This window comes from Staurois parvus, unplaced genomic scaffold, assembly GCF_062004578.1.
Source record: "Staurois parvus isolate SC_StPar_1 unplaced genomic scaffold, SC_StPar_1.0 ptg001877l, whole genome shotgun sequence".
Lineage (NCBI taxonomy): Eukaryota > Metazoa > Chordata > Amphibia > Anura > Ranidae > Staurois > Staurois parvus.
Window position 1 is genome coordinate 118822 of NW_028319673.1, and position 18633 is coordinate 137454.

General features: G+C 44.4%; 1 protein-coding gene across 2 annotated transcripts; it reads left to right on the plus strand.

Annotated features, from left to right (window-relative positions):
- The first annotated feature begins 254 nt into the window (after window positions 1–254).
- LOC149433929 (fibulin-7-like) lies at window positions 255–18411 on the plus strand. Of its 2 annotated transcripts, none has more exons than XM_089664278.1 (8): window positions 255–930; window positions 3150–3221; window positions 6999–7149; window positions 7658–7828; window positions 10486–10605; window positions 13898–14035; window positions 14113–14251; window positions 16272–18411. In XM_089664278.1, the coding sequence occupies exons 2-8, from the start codon at window positions 3159–3161 to the stop codon at window positions 16630–16632; spliced, it is 1143 nt and encodes a 380-aa protein (XP_089520404.1). In that variant the 5' UTR covers window positions 255–930; window positions 3150–3158; the 3' UTR covers window positions 16633–18411. The 2 variants fall into 2 exon arrangements, with proteins under 2 accessions (XP_089520404.1, XP_089520403.1); XM_089664277.1 differs by lacking the exon at window positions 255–930 and adding an exon at window positions 2500–2564.
- Window positions 18412–18633: the final 222 nt, after the last annotated feature.

Below are 18633 nucleotides of genomic sequence, written 5' to 3' on the forward strand. Positions count from 1 at the left end.
CTCCACAGAGGAACTACAACCTCCAGCATGACCTTCACAGAGGAACTACAACTCCCAGTATGACCTTCCCCTCCACAAAGGAACTACAACTCCCAGCATGACTACCCTCCACATGGGAACTACAACTCCCAGCATGACCTCCCCCTCTGCAGAGGAACTACAATTCCCAGTATGACCTCCCCCTTCACAGAGGAACTACAACTCCCATCATGACCTCTCTCCACAGAGGAACTACAACTCCCAGCATGACCTCCCCCCTCCAGAAAGGAACTACAACACCTAGCTTGACCTCCACAGAGGAACTACAACTCCCAGCACGATCTCCCTCCTCCACAGAGGAACTACAGCTCCCATCATGACCTCTCTTCTCCACAGAGGAACTACAACTCCCAGCATTACTACCCACCACAGAGGAACTACAACTCCTAGCTTGACCTCCACAGAGGAACTACAACTCCCAGCACGACCTCCCTCCTCCGCAGAGGAACTACAACTCCCGCAGAGGAACTACAACTCCCAGCACAATCTCCCTCCTCCGCAGAGAAACTACAACTCCCAGGACGATATCCCTCCTCCGCAGAGAAACTACAACTCCCAGGACGATATCCCTCCTCCGCAGAGGAACTACAACTCCCAGCACAATATCCCTCCTCTGCAGAGGAACTACAACTCCCGCAGAGGAACTACAACTCCCAGCACAATCTCCCTCCTCTGCAGAGGAACTACAACTCCCAGCACGACCTCCCCCTCCACAGAGGAACTACAACTCCCAGCACGACCTCCCCCTCCACAGAGGAACTACAACTCCCAGAATGACCTCCCCCTCCACAGAGGAACTACTACTCCCAGCATGATCTCCTCCTCCACAGGGGAGTCACAACTCCCAACTATCTTTATAGGGATTTGACCCAGTCCTGTGTATCTGACAAGGTGTGATGCTCTGCAGTCTATATTGTGATTAGGTGTGATGTTCTGCAGCCTATGTATGATGAGTTGAGATGGTCTGCAGTCTATAAATGAGGTGTGATGGTCTGCAGTCTGTGTATGATGTGTGATGGTCTGCAGTCTATATCTGATGAGGTGTGATGCTCTGCAGTCTGTGTATGATTAGGTGTGATGCTCTGCAGTCTGTGTTGAGGTGTGATGCTCTGCAGTTTGTGTATGAGGTATGATGGTCTGCAGTGTACAGTATATCTGATAAGGTCTAATGCTCTGCAGCCTATGTATGATGAGGTGTGATGGTCTGCAGTTTATGAATGATAAGGTGTGATGCTCTGCAGTCTATATTGTGATGAGGTGTGATGCTCTGCAGTGTACAGTATATCTCATTAGGTGTGATGCTCTGCAGCCTATATAGGATGAGGTGTGATGCTCTGCAGGCTATATCTGACCAGGTGTAATGGTCTGCAATATATATATGTGTGTTGAGCTGTAATGCTCTGCAGGCATAGGTGACATGGTGTTTTGCTATTCTGGCTGAATTCACACCTGAGCAGAGCGATTTTCAGGGGTTTTGTTTTGAGCTTTTCTGAACATTCTTTCCAGTGTATATTGGCGTTTCTGGCAGCGTATTTCAGGCGTTTTACATGCGTATTCACGCTTCAGGCTTTTTGTTTTAGCCAATGGAAATCCTTTACAGAAAATCGATTTAAAAAAAAAAAGTTTGAATCGGGCATTTTCAGGCGTTCCCATTGACATCTATGGGGCCAATTGAATTGTTGCTTGTGTACTTTTTGGAGGGACAGGCTACAAGCCACAAGACTCAGGTGTGAACAGGGGCTACTGAATACAATGTGTTTTTGTCTTGCTGAATGTTTTTATGCTACAAGCTGTGAATGGGGCCGGGGTGTGCAGAAGGAGGTACGGTACTCCTGCAGATCATCGCATCGAATGAATTATAGAGCGTCACACTTCATTATATATACATCCAGAGCATTACACCGAGTCCTGTACCCCCTATATGAAAAGAGCTGTAATGCGCTGAAGGTTTATACCTACAGAGGATCATACCCGATATATGCATGCAGAGCATTACACCTCACCATATAATTCTGCTGATTATATATATATATCTATATAGAGGTGTAATGCTCTGCATGTTTATATAAAGTGTGATTTTCTGATGATCTACAGTATGCAATAACATGTAATGCTGTATGGCTCTATATGATGAGGTGTAATGCTCTGCAGGTATATAGGATGAGGTGTGATGTTCTGTGTGTGTGTATATATATAGGGTGTAATGTTCTGCATGTGTGTGTGTGTGTGTGTGTTTGTGTGTGTATATATATAGGGTGTGATGGTCTTCATGTATACATGATGAGGTGTAATGTTCTGCATTTATACATGATAAAGTGTGATGTTCTGTAAGTTGTTGCGATGTGGTGCGATGCTCTGCAGGAATGACTCGGCCCCTCACAAACAAGACCTGTTGCTGTGTTTGCTGTGTGGGGAGGCGACTCGTGGCCGGAGAGGAATGTGGAGGTAATAATGAGGTCTGCATGGCACACATCCTGCACGGTCACATAGCAGCCGGAGCGCCGCAGAGCGGAGCTCATCACACGGTGAGTGTCTGGGGTTGGGGGGGACAGATGGAACTACGCTACAACCTGGGGGGACCCCACAGGAGAGACTGTCTGTGTAGGTGGAATAATCTGCAGATCTCTGGGCACTCATTGAATATTCACTCAGATTTTCTTCCTCTTTCTTTACTATTTTATGTCCATTTCTTTTGTCCTGTTGCGGCAGCCCTTCTGCGTTTTTTTTTTTTTATTTGTATTTTTATTTTTTCTATTAATTTTATCTTTATTCCCCGATAACAAATGAAAGTGATGAAGGCGGCCGTCCCCGCTGGATATTCTGACATTTTTTCAGATATAAAGCAGACAGGATCCAATGTATGGAGAGCGCTCGGAGCGGTGTGAGCCGCGGTCTATGGGGGCGATATGTGCGATACGTCATGACGATGATTGCTCGCTGCTTCATACAATGTTATCATTGTAACATTCACCGCCGGGATCCCCCGACTTCCATAATTGTTACATAAAATTCCTCTTACTTGTCTACGCCGATGAAACATTGTATCAATGCTTAATATGTGGTGGTGGGGGGAGGATGTCACCCGATTAACTCTGCTTTCCTTCCTGCAGGGTGTCACCATGGTGAAGGCGATTTTGCTGCTCTGCGTCACCCTCCATCTTCTGGGCCCCTCCGCTGGCCAGGTGAGTCTGAGTCACTGCGGGTTATCGCCGCGGGCACACGTCACCTTGATCACAGTGGGTGGTTCCCCTCAGGGGCGGACTGACAACTCATGGGGCTCCCGGGCAATAGGTGATCATGGGGCCCCTGTGTCCTTGCCCAAACTCAAAAAAGCCTATAAAAAAGGTACCAGGGGCATCTCATGGGGCCCCCTACTGACCCCGGGCCCTCGGGCAGTGCCCTAGTTTCCAAATGGTTAGTCCACCCCTGGTTCCCCTTCAGTGTTAACTCCAGAATATGGGAACTGCCACTCTTCTGACTTTTTGGATGTAGGCTCCAAGGCTGACTTCCTTTATTCCATAGGAACAAGCATGGGTGAGTTAGATGTTCTGACTTCACTGGTTGCATGCTTGTTCTGAGTCAGGAGGGCAGTCCTAGAGCCTGCAACTTGCTATGAAAACAAATAAAAAGCTGATTAAATGAACTTCTCATGTACCTGGGAGAAAGTGTCCATATACAATGGTTCCTTCCTCTTCCGAGATCTTTTCAGTGTTGCAGATTTTCCATTTTCTGAATCCGCTCTGGGAAGAGATTGACACTGGACTGCAGCAGTGGTGGAACAAGTCCGAGAAGGTCAAAGAGCGCCCCCTACCCCGTGTGCTGTGAACTACTTTGGCAGTATAGATCCTCCAATAAAGCGCAAATTGGAAAGTGACACCATTACCTGGAAGTAACGTTTTACACGGCACTTCCAGATCATTAGCAGGAAGTCTGTTCAGTGATCTCTCCACTCCATGTAGCGGCACCCACCATGCTGCTCTCCGATCCGCTGATAGACACGCAAAGCCTGGGAAACGTGGGGGTGCACACAGAGGGTGTGTGTATTGGGGAAAAGACACTGGAGGGTGGAAGCTATCCAGAGGCTTCCATCCAACAGCCAATAGTTGGTTTGTCAGATTTACAAGCACTCCTGGTGGGTGAAGCTAACGGGAGTGTTTAAAAAAAAAACCAAAACACTATTTATTTATTTCAGGTACTTATAGAGCGCCGCCAGTTTACGCAGCGCTTTACATATATATTGTACATTCACATCAGTCCCTAACCCTCAAGGGGTGTACAATCTAAGGTCCCTAACTCACATTCATACATACACATACTAGGGCCAATTTAGACAGGAGCCAATTAACCTACCAGCATGTCTTTGGAGTGTGGGAGGAAACCCACACAGTCACAGGGAGAACATGTAAACTCCAGGCAGGTGGTGCCGGGGTTGGGATTCGAACCAATGACCCTAGTACTGCCATGCGGAAGTGCTAACCATTTAGCCACTGTGCTGCCCAACCACTAATATAATACGTATGGCAGTGGCAGTTCATACATACATTAGGTGACAATTATCAAGCAAATTAGTAACAAATCAAACTGCATCTCCTTTAGCAAAATCTCTACCGTATTGTACAGATATTGTTATGGCCTCCATAGGATAACTGTCCTGTAGCAGTAGTGTTGGTGTCTGGGTACTCCACACTGATGGTGTCATGATTTACCCCCTGTATAGGGGCAACTTGGCCGATCACTATACACAGTAACAACCTGTGCTAGGAGCAACGTGAATGGTAAAGAAGCAGCTGACAAGAATGTTGGCAACAAACAATTAATAATGTATAGCAAAATTCAATGCTAATTATCATATATGTAATAAAGGAAAATCTATTCACAATAACTTGAATGTCGGAACATAAAGTGCAAGTGTCATGAGGTGCAGTTCTCAGAATAAGTCCATATGGTGCAGCTGGAAGTAACATAAACCACATGTTGTAAGAGAAAAAAGTTCTTGAGGAAAAAAGAATCTTCCGCCCAGGGGCGGACTGACAACTTATGGGGCCCCCGGGCAATAGGGGATCATGGGGCCCCTGTGTCCTTGCCCACACTCAAAAAATCCTATAAAAAAGGTACCAGGAGCATTTCATGGGGCCCCCTACTGACCCCAGGCCCTCGGGCAGTGCCCGAGTGCTTGAATGGTCAGTCCGCCCCTGCTTCCACCATCAACACACACAGCCTCTTACCGGAAAACAATGACTGCAGATTAAGCGGTCTAAAAGCGCATAAGGTATGTATTGGTGGCTGGGGACCCCAACAAATCTCTTCACCGGTCTCCTCTCCACTGCAGCTTACTCCAAGGCATAAGTATAATATTAAGCCAACAGGATGATGAAAATCTCTCAGATATGTATATGCAAAGAAAAGCAGAACCACCTCATTGTGTGGTCATTTCTAAAATCAGAATTTAATAAAATTATTGCATTTACAAACAACAAATGGTATTCAGCATACGAGAAATCAAAGGGTGTTTCCAGCCAACAAAGATGGCTGCGATCCATGACGTCATGTACAGTCATATTATTTTTATGACAAAACGCATTGGGTGGAGCTACAGTATATCACATCATCGCGTCAAGGATCACTGCCATCTTGTTGGTTGGAAACACCCTTTGATTTCTCATACGCTGAACACTGTTGTTTGTAAGTGCAATACTTTTTATTAAATTCCGATTTTGGAAATGACCACACAATGAGGTGATTCTGCTTTTCTTTGCATTTTTGGTCATTGTTTTCCGGTAAGAGGCTGCATGTGTGGATGGTGGAAGATTCTTTTTTTTTCTCAAGTGGTTTTATCTCTTACGACACGTGGTTTATGTTACTTCCAGCTGCACCATATGGACTTATTCTGAGAACTGCACCTCATAACAAGTGCACTTTATGTTCTGACATTCAAGTTATTGTTTTTGTGACGATATCTTTCTTCATTACATTGAATATATGGTCATTAGCGCTGCATTTTGCTATACAGATTGGCTGATTAGTTGGTTAAGTCTCTGAAATTAAATGTCTGCGATGGCAGTGCCTGTGCTTCTGTCCTGACTGATGTAATGCAGGCACAGAATCAATCGAAAATAAATCTGATATTTCCTATATTTTAATTGTATTGTCTCCCTTATATTGTAAAGTGCTGAGCAAACTGTTGGCGCTATATAAATCCCGTATAATAATAATATATATATATATATATATATATATATATATATATATATATATATATATATATATATATATATATATATATAAATCCTGTATAATAATAATAATTATATATATATAAATCCTGTGTAGTAATAATAATAATATATATATATAAATCCTGTATAATAATAATAATATATATAAATCCTGTATAATAATAATATATAGAAATCCTGTGTAGTAATAATAATATATATAGAAATCCTGTATAATAATAATAATATATATATAAATCCTGTGTAGTAATAATAATATATATATATATATAAATCCTGTATAATAATATATATATATAAATCCTGTGTAGTAATAATAATAATATATATATAAATCCTGTATAATATATAAATCCTGTATAATAATAATAATATATATAAATCCTGTATAATAATAAAATATATATATATATATATAAATCCTGTATAATAATAATAATATTGGCCTTCCAAAGACGAATATACAATGGAGGCCTGTAAGATGAGCCCAGGATAGATGTTTCTAATACAGTGATCTATGGCAGCCTCTCAGCAGCAGCTCCTTCCCCGTCTGTCTGAGCACCTGCTGCTGTCCTATAAACTTCCTCCCAGCACAAAGCCATCAAGTTTTACTGGCTGTGGTTAGGTGAGTTCTGTTACCTTCCCCCACACACTTGTACATGGAGGGGGTTTCCAGGCTGTTGGAGATCTGTGATGATTGGTATGTGGTTTGTCCCCCCCCAGACCTGCTCAGAGCAGCGTGAGGCTCTCCGAACTCTGCGTCAGGTCCAGAAGTTGCTCACCGACCATGAGGCATCGTACCTGCGAGGAATGAGGACCCTGAGCCGGAGGCTGAACCAGCTTAGGACCCATCTGCAGAAGGGAGACGGGAAAGGTGGGTGCAATTCCGGTGTCTGCAGGGGACTCCCTCTCTCATTCCTGCACCTCTCCATCACCTGGCCGTACACATTATTGTCTCATTGTACAATCTTTTTGAACCCTTGTATGGCTGAGGCCGGTAGGAAGGGCTCCTGATCATTGTGATTGGCTGCACAGTCCTGATGTCATCAAGAGCTCATTCTACTGGCTCAAGATTGCCAGTCGTTGACTGAGCTGTCCATAACGCTGGTAGATCTCCCCAGAACAAGACTGACCCTTCAACCACATAATTATTTATTATTGTTGTAAAAGGTGTTACATTTACTGAAACAATTTAATATGAGGGTAGGGCTGAACAAGCCATTTTGTATCCAAACTACAGAAGATTGTACAACTGGATTGTATAGTGTATGACCAGTTTGACCCTATTTATATTTGTCATCTGTCTGCTACCCTCCTCTTCACCCATAAACCTACTTCTGCAGTATTGATATCCCTCTCACCTGGCCTTCCTCTAACCCCAGACAGTTGCCCTCTCCTGAAGGCTCCTCGTCATGGACGCATGCTGGGCAGAAAGCTGAAAGTAGGACATGAGGTGCATTTCTTGTGTGACCCGGGGTACCAGCTGCTCGGCTCTGAGACCAGAACTTGCCTGGACAACCAGACCTGGAGTGGACATGCGGCCAGCTGCTCAGGTAGTGGTCATTTTGGATTCTCACTTCTGATTGGTTGATTGCATAGTTACATTCTACAGATTTTGGTTGACATATTAACTGTCAACACCGGCAAACAATCTCTGGCTTACCAGCTGCTGGTGAACTGTAAATCCCAGCATGCCCACTAGGTTCAGACTGTACTGGCTCTTGCAGTACCACAATATCTGGGGAGTCAGAGAATACTGGAAGAGAAATCGATCGGTTCTCTCATGAGGTATGAGGCTCTGTTCACTCTCACACCCATCTGTGATACAGAAAGTGGTGTATGAGTGTCTGTATGTCCCGGGATGACCTGGGAGATTTCATTGGTCATTTCTCTTCTGCAGAGAGGTATAAGCCTTGACACACAGTATAGGTTTCCAGGAGCAGAGCTGACCATTGTGCTCCTTCTAATAGAACTGAAATCGGTTCATGACCCCGCACTGTACTGCATGACTGTAGACTGTACTGCATGTCCATGGACTACTATAATACACAACCATAACCTATACTGAGTTACCATAGAAAGACCACAGAGGGACAACATGACCTGTGTGGTACTCCACAGCCAAGGGAAGAACCGCACTACATGAGTCTAGACTGTATTGCATGACCATAGAGTGTACTGACCGTAGACTGTACTGCATGATCTTGGAGTAAACTACATGTTCATTAAATGCATTGCATGACCATAGAATGTACTGCAGGACCATAGACTGGATTGAACTACTGTAGACTTTATTGCATAACAATAAACTGTACCGAGTGACCATAGAGCAAGGGCAGACTGACCATTTGGAAACTCGGGCACTGCCCGAGTGCCTGGGGTCAGTAGGGGCCCCATGAGATGCCCCTGGTACCTATTTCATAGGCTTTTTTGAGTTTGGGCAAGGACACAGGGGCCCCATGATCCCCTATTGCCTGGGGGCCCCATGAGTTGTCAGTCCGCCCCTGCCATAGAGTATACTGACAGTAGACTGTACTGAACAACCATTGATTGGACTGCACTGTAACTGTGCCCTGGTTTGCATCACCATAAAGTGTACTGACCATAGACTGTACTGCATGACCTTAGAGCATACTGCATGTCCATGGAGTGTACCATTGGACTGCATTACTGTACTGGATGACCATAGAGCAGGGGCGCTCAACCTGCTGAAGAGCGAGGGCCACTTAAGTGATTTGGTAACTGACCGTGGGCCACAATGAAATGAAATACTTAAGAATTTTTTTATTTATTTTAAATAGCATAATGAACATTTCCCTCCTGCAGCTGTTGAGTCCCGGCAGGAGGGAGAGGAGGAGAAGCCAGATTTCAGCTGTTGCAGGGGAAAATGGAGAGAATCAGTTCCTGTATATGTTGCCTCTCCTGTTCAAGTGTAAAACAGAATTGGAGGTCGCATGGGCCCCATGGAGTATGGAGTGGGGTCACCAGTGGCTGGGGCACTGTGGTAAAAACACCTCTGAACTATGTGTTTTTACTTCCCCTCAAACTGCAAATGTAAACAAGCTCTTACTGTCCTACGTCCCTTCTTATAGGGCTGTTTTCACACTGAAGCTCTGCAGTTTATCCGCACCGTAGGTGCAGTGCAGTGCATCCGTAGCTTTCCTGAGAGTTAGGTGTATTTCGCCATAGACTTCTATTATATCTTGTGGGTGTGGTGCACTTTCAGAATGCACAAAAAACCTGCAGGATATAATAGAAGTGCTCTTTGCTGGTTTGAGGTTGAGGGCCACATCAGAGGACTCTGAGGGCCACATGTGCCCCATGAACCACAGGTTGAGCACCACTGCCATAGAGCATACTGATTGTAGACTGGACTGCACAATTGTAGATTGCATGACCATAAACTGTACTGCATGACCATAATGTGAACTGACCACAGGTTGTACTGCACTAAGGAAAAGCAGTACATGACCATAAACTTTACTAAATGGCCATAGAATGTACAGACCATAGACTGAACTGCACCCCCTTCCTCCCCATTTCAGAACAGTCCCTGCACCCCCCTCCCTCTCTAGACCAGTGATTCACCACTTCCTTCCATACAGCTTCATCTGACGTTTGTCATACAAAGCAAGCCAGCTTCTACTGTGCCATCTCTTTGGGTATTCCATAGTGCTCTGGGAATCATTTTTTTAAATTCCATATTAAAACCACCATTAGTTTACAATCTTGCTCAATTTCATCCCAAATTATTTATTTTATTTTTCTTTAGAAGATGACTGTGACAGCATCCGTAACCCAGCAATAATACAATATACAGGCTATCATTGCTGACCTCCTCTTAAAAAATGCCTGTCATGCTGGTCCTCGGTCCTGTGAATTGCCCATACTGGTACATTCCACATTCCATTCCATACATAAGCAACATTGTGTTTTGGAGTTCTTTTTAAACGTCCTGTTTTTTTATGAGTATCCATGTTTAGCTTTGTGACATTAGAGCTTTGCCCTGTACTTGCAAGTGTTGCACCTGGTGCCTGTGTTGTAGGCACACAGCCATGGGTTATAATCTGCCATTGTGATCTCTGCACCATCAGACCCTGCAGGCTGATCCAGATCCAGATATTTGGTGTTGTCTCTCTGGCTTGTTAATGATTCAGCTGCTACGTGATGTCACCCTGCCTTGTGTCACTGCAAGTTTCTCTGTCCACAGAGTCACCGTCTGCCACCAACACAACCCTCCTTCGCCCTGCCAAGTGTTCCTCCTTCCACGGGACTCAGCACTGTACCTGCGATGCCGGCTATGTGATCCAGACAGGAGGCGTCTGTCAGGGTAACCAGCGGGGGAAGGGAGGGGGGGAATATGGTGGTCAGGGGTATGAGTATTGGCCACACTGCCAAATCTGTGTGAGAACGGACTATGCCCTCTCAATGTTTCCGAACAGAATGTGTGTTCGAGGGGAAGGTCTTCAGGAATGCTGTGCAGGGTTTGCTGGGGATGTAACCTTCAACATGAACCCAATATTGAGTTATTTTAATTAAAATGTAATTAATGGGCTGGAAAACAGAATGATAGGCATTTCTTCAGTCAGCGATCACATCACCGTGAAGCATCGCCTTTCTGGCCAATCAGCGGCTTTGCCTGACCAGTGGTGGTATCCCCGAGACCATAAAACAGATCCTTGGCGTTGCTCATGTGACCAGCTATTGGAGGAATGCCAGTGATATTTTTTGGACTCCATTATATTATTTTGCTGGATAGCAGAAACAAATCTGATCTGATGTATGTATGTAGGTCATTTTAAGACAGAATTCCAGCAAATATAATCTCAGTTTTTGTGCATTTAGCATGTAAAATGCATTTGTTTGTCAAGGCATTTATAGCATCTCGGAACAAAGCCCTCTAATCAGGGGAAGGACTTGGGGTACAAGTGTGAGATAGTTTTACACTGAGCTGCATTGTGTGTAAGGGAGAGTTGATGGTGTATTTGTAAAAAAAAAAATCACATAGCTAATTGCCCATCTAAACTGCATGTAAATTATTTCTGTGCAAATGAGGCAAGAGCGAATGTTCTCAGGTTATTCTCTGCAGATCGAATGTGTGAATGGGGAAAATACCGCATTATGTCCTCTGGATGGCACTATTATAGGAAATAAGTATGCTCCTCAGTGCCATATAGTGGCTACAATTAAGTTTTTTTTTTTTTTTTTTTTTTTTTTTTTTTTTGCATGCACACATTTGAATTGTTGAGAATATAGCCTGAGAACTTTCGATTTTGTCACATTCCTACTGAAGGAGTTTTAATGCCGTTTCAATAGATGAACAGCTATGCAAATGTTTTTCTATTGGTGCCTGTGGTGCATGCAGTGCATTGTGGGATGGGAAGTGAAAGAGCTGAAATATACATTCTGAGGGAGCCCAGGTTTGGGGCTTCTAGGGTGCACAGTTTTTAGCCGGCACCTTCTGATTATACTTTCAGATACTTATATTAGTTTTAGATATCTTTATTAATAACAGTTTCACTTTAAATATGATGTTCAATTTGCTTGTATTTTACCTTCCTTGGACCCTCCATTCTTTGTAGGAAGTGGGTGTTCTTAGGAAGATTGCATTTGCATGCAAACCACCCTTGGTAAAGGCCACAAGATAAATCTAGTGAATTAAAGGGGCTGGGCCTGGGACAGTCAAGCTGAAGGAAAGAGCTAGAAGATGCTGGATGTCCTCCAGCCAGGAAATGAGGCGGGCTCTATCTGCCTTGATGCAGCTTCTAATGCACATTGTGAGAAGCTCACAGTGTGCAGTGAAATCAGAGCAAACCATTTCTGTACAGGAAAGCCTGTACAAATCTTCAGGACTAAAGGAAAGGCTAGAGATCAGATATAAGAAAGAATATGGGTGACCCCACTGGTCAGCAATTTGTGTGTAATGGTCTTAGTGACACTTCCCTCTATGGCACCAATCTGCAGATATCCTTCAGACTTCCTCCCATTGCGCACTGCTCTACACTCCCCTCCTGTTCTTATTTCCAGTCCTACACAAGTCCCCAGGGATTCTCCCAGCACTGCCAGGAGTGGTATGTTGGTATCAATGGACCTCAAAGCTCCTAGAAGAGGAGGTCATTGACAGTCCAGGAGTTTGGGGTCTGTGGATAAGAGGTTACTGGATCTGAAGTGTTTATAGAAATTACTGGTCTTGTTTCCCAGCAATTCGGTTCTTCTTATCATGTTTACAGTTCAGTATGGAAGGTGTGGTCTTTGTAGGAACAAAAACACTCCACTATTAGGCACTTTCCATTCCTCATCTAGTCATCACATATAGACTCTGATTGGTTTATACACTACATGGCCCAGTCTGTGGACACCTGACCATCACACCTATATGAGATTGTTGGACTTCCAATTTCAAAACAATGGCCATTAATGTGAAGTTGCTCCATCGCTCTATTGCCATTACTATGGAGTTGTCCCGTCCCCATGGCCATTACTGTGGCGTTGCCCCATCCCCGTGGCCATTAGTATTGAGTTGCCCCGTCCCCATGGCCATTAGTATTGAGTTGCCCCGTCCCCGTGGTCATTAGTATTGAGTTGCCCGTCCCCGTGGCCATTAGTATTGAGTTGCCCCGTCCCCGTGGCCATTAGTATTGAGTTGCCCCGTCCCCGTGGCCATTAGTATTGAGTTGCCCCGTCCCCGTGGCCATTAGTATTGAGTTGCCCCGTCCCCGTGGCCATTAGTATGGAGTTGCCCCGTCCCCATCCCCATGGCCTTTAGTATGGAGTTGCTCCATCCTCATCCCCATGGCCATCAATATGGAGTTGCCCCTTTGTGGTTTAGCAGTCTCCGCTCTTCTGGGAAGACTTTCCACAAAATTTTTATTCATCATTCCAATTCATCCCAAAGGTGTTCAGCTTCGTTGAGGTCAGGACTCTGTACAGGACACTTGGGTTGCTCCACATCAAACCATGTCTTTATGGAGCTGGCTTCGTACACACTGAAGCAGAAAAGGGCCATCCCCAAACTGTTACCGCAAGGTTGGAGGAGCACAATTGCCCACAATGTTTTTGTATGATGTATTATTAATAGGACCCTTGACTGAGGATACCTGAACTCCATCATCGGAAAGGGGGGTTCACAAACTTTTGACCTTAGAGTGTATGGTTTGTGAAACTGCATCTCTATACAACACATATTTTGTTTTGGGTGGAATGTGGAAGGATCAGATACCCTGTCAGATTTTTACTGCTGTGTCCCTGCTCGAAAGCTCTTCTCCATTTGTTCTGGAGGCAGAAACTGATGGAAAATCTAAAATGTTATGGTTGTCACTGAAACTGGAGGCGAGGGACACTTTCCAATGGAAAGACCTGTCCTGGTTGAAACTGTCTAAGAGGAGATTGCCCATCACTTCTTGTTGAGCCTACAGGTAAGAAGGTAAAGAGAACTCTCCCCAATGGGATACAGACAGAAAAAATACTGATAGACCTATTCTATCGAAAACATAAAATACATTTTGGCTTTAGATATATTTTAGAAACACTCAAAATGACCCCTGTAAATCCCAAACAACACATATTGTGGTATAATAGGATTATTATAAGTTTTTATTGGTTTGTTTCCCCCCCCCCCACAGACATCGATGAATGCAGTTTGTTCCATGGAAGTGCACTTGCAAAGATTTGTATCCATGAATGTGTCAATACTCCTGGATCATACCAATGTGTCTGCCCACAGGGGTATCTCCTGGATTCTTCACAGAACATTTGCCAGGGTAGGTCGCCCCTTCTATGACACATAAAAAAACTGTTATCACATGACCACCTCACCAGCTGATTCCTTTTCTCTCAGATATCGATGAGTGTGTGGCAGAGCAGAGCACCTGTGCTGGGGGACAGATCTGCGTCAATCTGTACGGCGGCTTCACGTGCGTCCGTCCAGAGTGCCCCAAACCGAAACACAACACAACCTACATGAAGACCTCTGCACAGTGAGTATGATTCCCCCTTGTGATCTACAGATAATGGAGGACTTGGAAAGGCTTCAGAAGAAGCCAAATAAATTACACCCTCAGCTCGAAGGACAGGGGCACTTAGAAGATTTTACAAGGAATTCAGTAAGGTGTGTCCTTTACAGGAAGAGAGGTTTAGCTATGGAATGTCAGAATATGATTTGATGACAGTAATGGAGATTTGTTGATTGGCCTCTAGGGGGAGCTCTCAGGGCTCAAAACAACTCTTAACAACTGTTGAGATAATCTATGAGCCACACAGGGAGGGCATTGTTTTTAATAGGGCTGTTTAAAGCAGACTTTTACGCAATAGATGCACTAAGCATCACTGCAGTCCTATCCCTATTTGGCATTTTTTTCATTTTTAAACCAGCCCCACCAACCTGCCATTATATTCGCTTAGGCGAGAATTATGTCTCCTCCTCTCTGAATCCTCCTGGAATATGCACATCACATATTCCAGAAGGAAGCGGGAGCAGGGACACACAGTGGCCGATGTGCAGAGCTGGGGTTTGTCATCGGGGGCTTTCTGCCTGAACCTGGAAGAGAAAGCCAGCTCTCAGTGATGTCACAGAAGAAGATGGCAGCACAGGACCTTGACTGTAGCAGCAGAGCAGAGGATTGCAGTAGGACAGCACTGGATTAACTGTGCAGGTGAGTATGTGAAAAATATATAATACCAATACAGTGGTGCCTTCCCAATTCAAATAAATTGACAAGTGAAAAAAAGTGTAAATATCAATTGGATCAATGGATGTTTCCTGCTTTATTACTGAGTGTGCTATAATGAGTTTGACCATATGAAGAAGGATCTGGGATTCACTCCATGACCAAAAGCACCCTTGGGAGATCTTACAATGTCACCTACCTGTTAAAAGGGGTCAAAACCCTCTGGTGAGTGAGCACTTTTTTATGAACACAGGTAGTGAAGAGGTTGGGAGACTGGACTGATCCCACATCCTGTGAAGGACTTACATCATAGTGTAGCGTTGGGTTGTACACTTTGGTGGACTTTTTCTAAGTTATCAAGTTTGTTTACAGATGTGTTTATGAAATTCTGTCCTATCATTAAGAATTCAGCAAGCGCCTATCTTTATATGCATTATATCTTAAAGTGAGTATGTGAATTTAGAACAACCCAGCATAATAGGGGAAGGGGTTAAAGGACAAGTTCACTTTAAAAAAAAAAAAAATTCCATTTTTTTTGTGGCTAAAATTGCATTTACTATTTTCCTATATATATATATATATATATATATATATATATATATTGCATAAAATTTTTTTTTTTTTTTTTGGTGCCTGGAAAGCAGTTACAGTCTGACAGGAAGACTCCATAAAACACCACGGGTCTCAACAGCGTCGTGATAGTTATTTAGAACTACAAGTGGACAGCCGTAAAGACGCTCGGGACTTGTAGTTCATTAATTCACAGAACTCTGAATGAATGATGTGGTCGTGCAGGCAGAGCTAGTACGGGGAACTTCTCTCCATACTGCTGTACCGGGAGGGGGAGGGGCAGCGGCTGCAGCAGTGGGAACATGTTACGTTACCCTAAAAACAGGTGGAACATGTAACATGTTCCCCAAGGTGAACTTCTCCTTTTAAACAAAAAAAAAAAAAAAAGAGGGGGACTCATGTTCCCTCGTAACCTAAAGCTGATCTCCAGGAATGGATTTTATTGTATAGTTACATGTTATCCAGCATGGACCAATGTCTGTATGCATATGCCATTGCTGTCGAAGTCGAAAACCACTGTAGTAATTGCTGATGTCTTCTTGGTCCCATGTCGAGTATCTGCATAGTATACAGAAAGGGGTCGCTTGCTCAGCGCAGCACCATTCACATTTTTTTCAATATATACAAGGTGTTCTCTGATTGGAGGAGGTGGTGGGGTGGGGGTGATGACATCACAGTATAAATCCATGTGTGTGAGCTGTGCTCCTCCACCTTGTATCTGCTCAGTCCTCTCACCTTGTCTGCTCCTGTTTCTGTGCAGTCAGTGTGAACGGACACCGTGCCACGTGGGCAGTGCCGCCTGCCTGGAAGCCCCCCATTCCGTCTCCTTCCACTACATTGGCATACAGTCCCAGCTGCCAGTTCCTCGAGTCCTGTTCACCATGACGGCACCACGGTCTCTAGGAGATGGCCAACGCTTCACCATCACAAGAGGAAAAGGTCAGCGCGGCCTGGAAGTGCGGCAAGCAGGCCGCCACCGGGGAGAACTGTTCCTGACCAAATCACTGACTGGACCTGCTGAGATACAGGTAGACGTGGAGATGGCAGAAATGTCAGCACAGGGGTTGCTCGGGAGGCACATCTTTACTGTCACTCTGTTTGTATCTCAGTACCCATTCTAGACCCTGGTGAGGAGAGGGCCGATCTGCACTCTGCAGTATTATAGGCAGTGGCACCGCAGAGGAGGTCAGGTGGGGGCTTTTCGCTTCACTTTATATGTGAACATCCTAGTGCTTTTCCCAGTTTAATTGGCAGAGCTTCTATAACATTGTGCTGGCAGATCACTGTGTTGACGGGTTGTGTTTTCTTTGGAGCAGAATCTAAATGGCAGCCTTAACATGGCATCCCTTGTTCTACTGAGAGGTGTTGTGTGACAGCTGCGATACGCTGGTGACAAGCCGCCATTCACAAGCAGGACTCTACAAACCACCTCACAGGGTCAGTAGAAGGGCAGTACTTCCTGGAGGCTGTGCTGTGTAAGCTCTCTCTGCTTTTGCATACAAAGTTCAGGTTTGAAGGTGGTGCCTGATGGAACATCTTAGCACCATTTTGTAAGGTTTTATGTATGTGAGAGTTGGCAAAAAGCCTATAATAGGAGTTCCGGCATCCCCAGCAGGTGTGATTTCAGGGAGAAGGGTACAAGATGGATGAAGGACTGAATATGAATAGATAGGATGAGTGGTTTGCATCATAAGACTTAAAATGTTAGTTTTGACCAGAGTGTGCATTTCCTGTCAGCCAGAAAATTATTCATCCAACACCTTCCCTCTCTGGTATATAATTGGTCAACAATATGCTGAGAGCATGAGCCCACTGCTACAGTGAGTGTGAGGGGTAGGGACTGAGCAGACAATGGTGACTGACTGACTGTCACCACTCTCTGCTCACAGCGGCGGTGAGAACTCAGTGGTCATGTGATTGCTGAGTTCTCACACTTAGAGCCGGCGGGGGGCCAAAGCTGCATCTACACAGGTAAGTATAATTGGGGGGAATGCCCTTTATTTTGTTAAAGGATAAGATGACTTTAAGAGAAAAAAAAATTTTTTTTTGCAGGTAAAAGTGTTTTTTTTTTTTTTGTTTTTTTTTTTTGGAGAGCCTATAAAGTATTGCACGCACCAGGGAGCAGCAAATCCCAAAGGTGAACTTATCCTTTAAGGTAGATCTCCAGGTTTACTTTGTGTGTTCTATGCACACACAACATCATTTCAAAGAGGGGCTTATGGAAGAAAGTTGTTTTTTTTCTCTCTTTAACATTCATTCAGAAATCAGAACTTATGGGTTGGTATAGCAGGCCTATTTTCAAGTGTATGCATTGCCAAAACCTTTTTTTTTTTGACTGAGGAAAGCCGTGTGCCCCATAGGGGCGATTTCACTTCACTTCCTGTCCCAGAGACATAACAGGGAGTTAGAGGAAATCTCTCCACTGTAAGTGAAAAATAAAAGCTGCCTCCACTAGGATTTCCCTTCTATTCCTGTAACATTCTGGAATTCCCATCACTGCCTGGCCCAATAACACCAGGAAACCTAGAGGGTGAATCTATTCACGACAGTAGTAAAAAATTTGATATAGTCTAACTCTTCTTACTGCTATCAGGAAAACAATTTAAGGCTTTATTCACTCTGGAGTGGTTTGTAGCTTAAATCTTGAAAAACGCTCACACTTATAAAAAAAAAACAAAACAAAACATGGTGCCTGTTTGTGTGATCAGGTATGAACAGTCACGATAGAGAACCTTTTTTTTTTTTTTTTTTTTTGTAAGTTTGAGCATTTTTGGAGCATCAAGCTACAAATTGCTCAAGTGTGACTGCAGCCTCCGAGTTGATGGTTAGAGCCAATTACTGGAGCTTCGCATAAGCTGATGTCTCTTCTGGAAATAAACATGTTTACTGTGCTGGAGAAATGTGTCTGTTGCCGTCGGTTGGGGTGTTTATGGAGTGTCTGCTGGCAGTGCAGGTATGAATTAACCGCACATAAAAACACCACCGCTGCCAGGGTATGGCATCACTTCATATAGGGAGCGAATCTATAACCGCTAGGGGCCACGCTGGGCTCACACAGGGCCACACAGCCAGCTGTAGGAAGAGGCTGGGGTCAGGAGGGGTCGAATAGATCGCAGTAGGGG

Bases quoted from the DNA above. Each gene is read 5' to 3' on its own strand.
- LOC149433929 (XM_089664277.1), top strand. From the start codon at position 2,502: ATGGCACACATCCTGCACGGTCACATAGCAGCCGGAGCGCCGCAGAGC. The intron at 7,829-10,485 runs GTAGTGGTCATT...CTCTGTCCACAG, and splicing joins ACATGCGGCCAGCTGCTCAG to AGTCACCGTCTGCCACCAAC. The intron at 10,606-13,897 runs GTAACCAGCGGG...CCCCCCCCACAG, and splicing joins GACAGGAGGCGTCTGTCAGG to ACATCGATGAATGCAGTTTG.